The sequence below is a fragment of the Anguilla rostrata genome, chromosome 6 (genome assembly GCF_018555375.3).
Source record: "Anguilla rostrata isolate EN2019 chromosome 6, ASM1855537v3, whole genome shotgun sequence".
Classification (NCBI taxonomy): Eukaryota; Metazoa; Chordata; class Actinopteri; order Anguilliformes; family Anguillidae; genus Anguilla; species Anguilla rostrata.
The window spans coordinates 10,258,892-10,266,566 of NC_057938.1; the positions used below are offsets into that span (position 1 = coordinate 10,258,892).

At 46.3% G+C, this 7,675-nt stretch overlaps 1 protein-coding gene across 2 annotated transcripts in view; it reads left to right on the forward strand.

Moving 5' to 3' along the window:
- Window positions 1–7,675, forward strand: part of LOC135256482 (glypican-5-like) — a 111,981-nt gene extending 104,306 nt beyond the window's left edge. For both annotated transcript variants that reach the window (XM_064338290.1, XM_064338289.1), the window contains one exon: window positions 6,497–7,675. In XM_064338290.1, coding sequence (XP_064194360.1) covers window positions 6,497–6,696 — 200 coding nt within the window. In that variant the 3' untranslated portion in view covers window positions 6,697–7,675. The remainder of the gene's footprint in view (window positions 1–6,496) is intronic.

A 7,675-nucleotide genomic window follows, 5' to 3' on the forward strand; every position in this document is an offset into this window, starting at 1 on the left:
GGTGAAAAGAAAAAAAGGGACGGGGGGCCCTTGTGAAAGGGAATAACAGTGTGTTTGGCTGGGGCTGGCGGGGGGGGGGCATCCTTGAGAGGGGATGAATAGTTGAGTAATGTGGGGGCCGGTGAGGTGAGGGGCAGGCTTTTGGCCAATGCCGTGGCCTTTACAGGACAGTGACTGATCTGCCCTGCCACTCACAGTATCGATGGGGCTCTGTAGCCCCACCCCACCCCACCCCCCCACCCCCCCACACTGCTGTATAAATCTTACAGAGCACAGACTCCCGCTACTGTGCTGCTGCACACACTATATATTGTAGACAAAAATATATTGCAGTATCTGAAAGTGGTAATAATTTGTGCAGTTGCCTGTATATTGTGACGTGTTGCGATGTCTTGAAGACATATATTTTATTTCGGTCTATTTTCAGTACGTTGCATGTTCGTTATGGCGCACACACTCACTCCCTCTCCCTCTCAAGCGCATGACTAAGTCTTAGTCACCGTGTTGAAATGAGAGGGTGTGTGCAGGCCTCGTTAATGTTGGGCCGGGCTCGGCCGGGCCGCCACCCCGATCCTCGTTAGGAGAGAACTGGGCCGAGACCAACGGTCCAGCTGCATCCCTAGCAGTTCGCCAGCGTCTCGGGGAACCTGAGAATCCAGATTTTATGACTCTTTCTCTTCCTAACACCCACTAATAGGGTCAGGTCCATTTCCGCGGAGAGACGAAGAGATGCCTCAGCCCTTTATAGAGTGCGATGACTCATAGACCATGAGCGGCAAGAGCTACAGCCTCTTTGTTCTATGCCGTATTTATCTGGCTAAATACACTACCCAGGATCAGAGCTGAAGTTAAATCTATAAAGTCTTAAATCAGACACTCAAAACCGCAGTCCCTGCAAGTTAGTACTTTCATTTTATTAGTTATTAACTGTCAGTCACCATCAAAGCTGGCTGTATGTTACCGCTGCCTACGGTGCATCAGAGTGTATTTAAAAATGGCATAAAGTAAGTTGCTTTAAGAAAAATGAAAGTGAAGCATCCTGCTGCTTCCGTTATCTGTGTCGTTCAGCTCTGTTCTGTTTTCTCTAATGTTCCCGGAGACTTCCTGAACAAAACGCAGAAGACCTTCACCATAAGCCCCTGGAATCAATTAGAACTGGCAGGGTCATTTTTAAAGGAAAATGCCATTTCATGAAGGATAATTACCCCTCCCAGATTAATCTGCCGCAGTATTTCAATACAGCTGTCCAGTTAATCAGTCAATACCACATCTTTAGGCAAGCAGTCACTTTGTTGTAAATCTGTTTAAATTTTTGATTGAATTGCTTTTCCCCTCACAATTGAACCATCTTGATTGAATCCAGGGGGATGGTCAGCTACATTAATTATTGATCCAGTGGGTTTGGATGGAAGGAGCACCAGAGCGATCTCTCGCACGCCACACCCAGGTTGGCTGAGCCTTAGGCCAGTGCCTGTGTCTGTGGGAGCTCGGCTCTGTCCCCTCCCTTCTGGCGAACCAGGATGTTCAGAATCACCTCTGAGCGTACAGGAGGGGGTCCTAAGCACGAGAAAAACCACAGAGCTCTATGGAGAAGACAAGCAGGGTGGAGCGTGCCTTGAATCTACAGTATCTGCGGGGAGGACCGCAAGTTGACCGACCTCCAACCGCCATTGCGTGCGCTGCGGGCAGAATAAACGTCAAACTGGGGAATTACCGTCTCCAATCTGAAATTCAATTACCCCGGGCCGCCAATCGCCTCCCATAGCCGCGGCCTTCGTAAATGATTGCCTTTTCAGATAAAGCGGAAATGTCAGCCAAATTGGAACGTCTTCACAAACAGACTCCTTGAATGGCTCAAAGCGCCGGTAATGAATTCAGGTTGAATCTGAGTGGCGGGGACGTCCAAACCTGGATGTCGCACAGCGGTCAGAGCTTGTCTTGTAATTATGTCTGTGACAGGAAGGTATGAAACGACTTGATATGGAGGTGAAAGCCCTGAGGACTGGATGGCATGAAACGATTTGTTTTTTTGTTTTTTTTCTTTTTTTGGGGCGGGGGGGGGCAATGGGGGGTTGCAGAGTTGCAGTGGTGTACTTGGAATTAAACCTACAGCCTACTACAAAGAGGATCATCTTGGCTGTTAATGTTCCTGTGATGGCTGATCTGGCTGCGAATCTCACTTCAGAAGTCAATATCTCTCCAACTTTTGATTCATGGATTTTATAGGGGTCCCGTAAGGCTATGTTTGGCGCTTGTCGGCCATTTGCGATGCACGGCAATTTATTCCCCGCCCCCTCGCCCCAGAGGTTTCTGCGCGCGGACAGCTGAGAGGTACACGCACGCCCACCGATTGATGCCGAGGAGTCTCCCGTGTGAGTGCGGATGCTTCCGGAAAAAAGCTCAGAATGAAAGATTGTCATTCTGGATTGTCTCTTTCTGCACTACCATCTGCCTCTTTGACTAAAATGGCAGGTTTTTAGAGGCTGCCTTCATACAGCCCCTCTAAATGCAGGGCCCAGATGGACGGTACCCACAGATAACCTTTTTTATGAACTTCAGAAGAGCTGCACTTGTGATGCACAGGATAAAAATAAAGGCAATTCACCATGGCCAGACGCATCAGACTCTTTCAGTTTTATTTTGTGCTGTTGCTCGTATTGATTAGCATATACAGTATGAGGAAAAAGCATGGATTTTGATTGAAGTCACTATCAAAAAAAATGACTGTCTCAATCTGTCCTTTGTTAATTTTTTCAAGTGACATAAAAACCTTGAGGAAAAAATGACAGAGTGATCTGTATATTCCCATGGTGTTTAAAGACATACTATGCAGGATTTTCGCCTTGAAAATATTATAAAGCAACCAGGATTCACGCAACTAGACTATGTAAAGGCAAAAATAAATTTAAATAAAAGTGCGATTAATTGATGTGTTTGTGCATGTGTGTGCTTAAGTAACACAATTGTGCCATGCTTCCAGGCAGGCTAGAGTAGACTGAAACCCTGTGGTGCTGTGCTAGCATTGGCTAATGTATTTCCCTTCCATTACTAAGCTAAAGCTTGCTACCCTGTAATTTTTTAAATTGATGTTTGTCTCTTTTAATGTATCGATGGATGTGCCTAACAACTTTAAGAAGCTTTTTAAGCTTCAAAGTGTCTTTCTTCAGTCAAGAGTGCCTTCACTCTTTGGAAAATAAATAAATTCGTGACCACGTCTTAATTTACGCTGTCTTCTGGACATAGGCATATTTCCGCTTCTACTCTGTTTAAGAGATTAACCCTAGTGAGTCAAGTTATTTGAGGGCCATGTGTGGGCTGGGCTTGCTGCAACCTCTTCACTTCCTGCAGATTGTTATTTTTTGGAAAATGCTGCTCTGTCAGCATAAGCAGATAATTGGACAATTATACCGCATTAAGCAAGCACAGTTTCTGGGAAGACAGACTAATGCATATAGAAGCCCATAGGAAAGTGAGTTACCCCTGGACTGGCACATACACTCTGTACATATATTTCCTGGTGTAAAATGGACTCTGTTAACCTGCAGACTGGCTCATTCTCTCTCTCTTCTGCAAAATCTCTTAAAGGGACAGCGCATGAGAAACTGTCCGTCCTGTCATAAAGCTTCACAGAAATGGTGCCAGTCGGCCCATCTGCTTGCCACTATATCGCAAATGTGAATTGTATGTAATGAGCTAGTAGTTGAAGGGTGCATGTGTATATCAGTCATAATCACATCACAGAAGTCTTTATAAACACACTCTGGCACAAGTGCTCTCACCTCCCAAAACAGAAAAAGACAAAAAAACAACTACCATAAAGAGAGGGGAGCTGTCGGTCGGTGTGTCTTGCTAAGGTACTTGTTATTAGTATTGTAATGGCGATCCTGGCTGTAGCTGGAAGCCCTGCAGCGTGATGCATGGCTTGCAGTAGCATTGCCCAGGGAGGCGGGGTTTCACTCAGCAGGCTATTTCCAGCATCAGTGCACAGTAGTAAGCACCATTATCGCAGCTCTCCGCTGTAGTGACCCCAGCTGTGCTGGAGGAGGCATGGTGGCTGGCTGCAGTGCGCTTCAGAGGATGTATGTGCAAGTGCGGTCCATCACACGCTGAGGGAAGATACTGCAGGGGTGCACCTGACCTACATTATTAAGAACAAACCGGGGAATGCAAATGTGGGTAAAAACAGAAAGGAAGACCTGAAACACAGTGGGGGGGGAGGCAATGCAACCTTGTAAAAGTATCAAAGGATTCAGAACTCTGTTTGGTTTAAGTCAGATTTGTGATCGTGGCATAAACAATGACCCCATCTGGACTGGAGATCAGCGAGGCCTTTGTCTGCTGCTCTCTAGGAACACACGTCCATTGTGATGTGGGAGCAGATTACAGCCCCGCTAGGTTTGCCTGTTTTCCCCGCATCAGCAGCAGAGCCTGAGTGCTTAATGTCCCCACACACAAAGCATGTTTGAACCCACGGGTCCTTCTCAGATCAGAACAATGCAGTTTAAACTGATAATCAGTGTAATCACTGTAATCAGTGAATTGGGAACAGAAGTCACCAAAAATCGAGACACCATTCTACAGTGGATTTTGATGTTTGAAATCAGTACCATTGAGGGTAAAAGGCTGACGCATCTGATTGGATAACTGGTGTATCCAGCTCTGCACATGATTGATGTCTTGCTACAAAAATGTTCTTGGGTGGATGATGGTAATTACAAGCTTTGATTGACACATCTCATGAAATATGAGAATATGACAGTGACAGTGTCCTGCCCTTCATATGTAAAAGCTGACAATGTGACACCCTTGTGACTTTGATTGAATTTTATCTGTGCTATTACATGCATTCCTGTGACCATTCTGGCTCTTAATACAGACATGTTATAGATATGTTAAAGACTTATTCTTACCTGCTTTCACAGATATACCCAAATAGAAATAGATGTCAGGATCAGGATGCACTTTCTGTATGATTTTAAACTCAATTTTCCATGATGCAGTGCGGTTTAATTGCCATATAGGAACAGGCTGATAGCACCACAGGTTCTATAGCCTAACCATATGTTCATTTCCTGCATTCCTCATCCTGTCTCTTATGTAACAACAGGAGATTATCTGTGAACATTTTTTGTCAGTGAAACAATGCATAGGTATTCAGGAGAAATTTGGGAGGTTTTTTTTTTTGCAAACTAGGATGTAGACAGGCTATATACGGGTAAAACCTGAGTTATATTGAGGATATCCACGTCCATCTATGTCAAAGTGTCTTTCCACCTAGATTTCTCTAGATGTCCGGCTTTTGCTAACTGGGTTTTGGTAACAGAAGCTATCGATGCTATGTGTACAACCCTGAACATCACAGTATTGTCCTTGTTTTTTTTAACATTCCTAAATAGTGGCCTTTTCAAAAGTGCTGAAACATCACACATTCCCCCAAAACTAGAACCCATGAAACGGAGTAGTCGCTGGACGCCAGTAGAGCATACGGCTGACTTGTCTCCAGGGCTGACCCGGGATCAGAGAGGAAGGTTCGGAGGGGGCTGCAGAGGAGGACTCTCTGGGGCTCCGGAGTAATCTCCTCTAATCCACTGTTTGGGCAGATGAAGAGAGGGCTTCGGTCGCGGGCCTGGGTGGAGCGCTAACGCGGTTCGATCGGGCTGATTTAAAGCATCCGCCGCGCTGACAGGGCGGGCCGCGGGGCTGCGGGCACCCGAGTAAGCTCTTAATTCACCGAGCGCACCTCGGTCTGCACACTGGCAGAACCGGGGAGACCCGGAGACCGGGAGGCTTTCAATCCGCACACCCTGTTAGCGCGGTTATTCTGTGATTGACTGTAATAATGCTTGGAAGTTGTCAAACGGACCCCTGTTAGGGCGATGACAGGCTCCTTATAGAGCGCTTTAATTATAGTGGCAAAGGCCTCAAAAAGCCTCTTATGCTTGGCAGAATGTTGGCAACTGCTTAAGAAACTGTCAATTTAAAATAAAACTGAGACAGGGTATGTTGTGTGTGAGTGTGTGTGCGTGTGTATGTGTGTGTGCATATTTGATTTTGTTACAAATTAAGTTAAAAAAAACCTGCTTTGGAGTCCAGTTTGGGGCATTTTTAAAGTTTTCGTTATACTAAGAACATGCAGTTAAATGCATTACTTCCATTTAAAAATATCATTATTTCTGTATGTAGCATGTGATGTACTGTGGTTTTAAAATGATCCAGTGTCATCTCACGGTCAGAGAGATACAGATTCTGATCTCCATCTGGTCAGTTCCTGTCTCATTATTTGATCAAACATTCTCATTATTCTCTGCCATTATGGGCTTGTGATTGTTATGGATTTTATATAATAACTTGGTTACCTTGTTCAAAGCCCTCCTCAGGTAGTTGGGAGTCCCATTGCTTTATCAATTTCTCTCTCTCTCTCTCTCTCTCTCTCTCTCCCTCTCTCTCTCCCTCTCCCCTCTCCCCTCTCCCCTCTCTCTCTCTCTCTCTCTCTCAGCCCGTGAGGAGCAGATTGTCTCCAGTAAAGGGGTCTCTCAGGAGCAGGAGCCCCCACGCCGGTCCACGCCCAACCCCCCTCGGCAGCTCATCCCCAATGCGAAGGGCAGTGCCCCCGCGACCTGCATGGCACCGCCCGCCCTGGTCCTGCTCCTCCTCCTCCTTCTGTCCACCCTGGGGTCGCAGTGGACCCTGCTCTAAGCCCCTCCCCCCTGAACCCCAGGCCACTCCCCTCCACACGCAGTGTGGGCCACGCCTCCAGAGCACGGGACTGGACTGGAGGGGGACGAGGAAGAGGAGGATGGGTGGGGGAGCGGTCGCTTACGGGACAGACTGTGGGTCGTGCTGCAGTGTGCGTGAGCTCCAGAGGCCGGTTGGCTCTTATCCCGCTACTTCTCTTTGGGCTGTTCTGCGTTGGCTTGGGAACTCAGTGCCTCTCGGGCTGATTTAAGGCCTATTGTTTGCTCTTCAGCTGCTGTACTGTAATTCCTCACTGTAATGGACTGCATCTGTCCCCCTCAGCACACACACACACACACATACACACACACACATACATATACACACACACATTCACATACACATGCACACACACCTACACATACACACACACATTCACATACACATGCACACACACCTACACATACACACACAGATTCACATACACATGCACTCACACACACACACACACACACACACACATGCACTCACACACACACACACACACACACACATACACATATATACATGCACACACACCTACACATACACACTTACATACACACACACGCACTAGCCCGCACAGGTGTATGTATTCAAGATCCACCTCCACCGCATACTGCACTGGCCCAAAGCTTTGACCTTTGCACTGGCTGCCTGCATGGCAGTGAATCAGTTCCATTTTAATCCAGGAAGTTTTATAGATTTGTGAAATGTATTTTCAAACTCATGGAATCCCTAATATATTTTTTAAACAATCACCGAATGAGGCCATACAAATATAATTTGATCCTGCCTTTTCAACCACAGCTTTTTATAAAACTCTTGCATGTTTTTGGGCTTATTTCATGCTGATGGCAGAGGATTGAATGGTATGCACAATATGTGTGTAAAAAACGTTTGGAAAAACAAGAGTTTGGATTCTGAAAGCTTCAATACAACAGAGAAGGGATGCTCAACA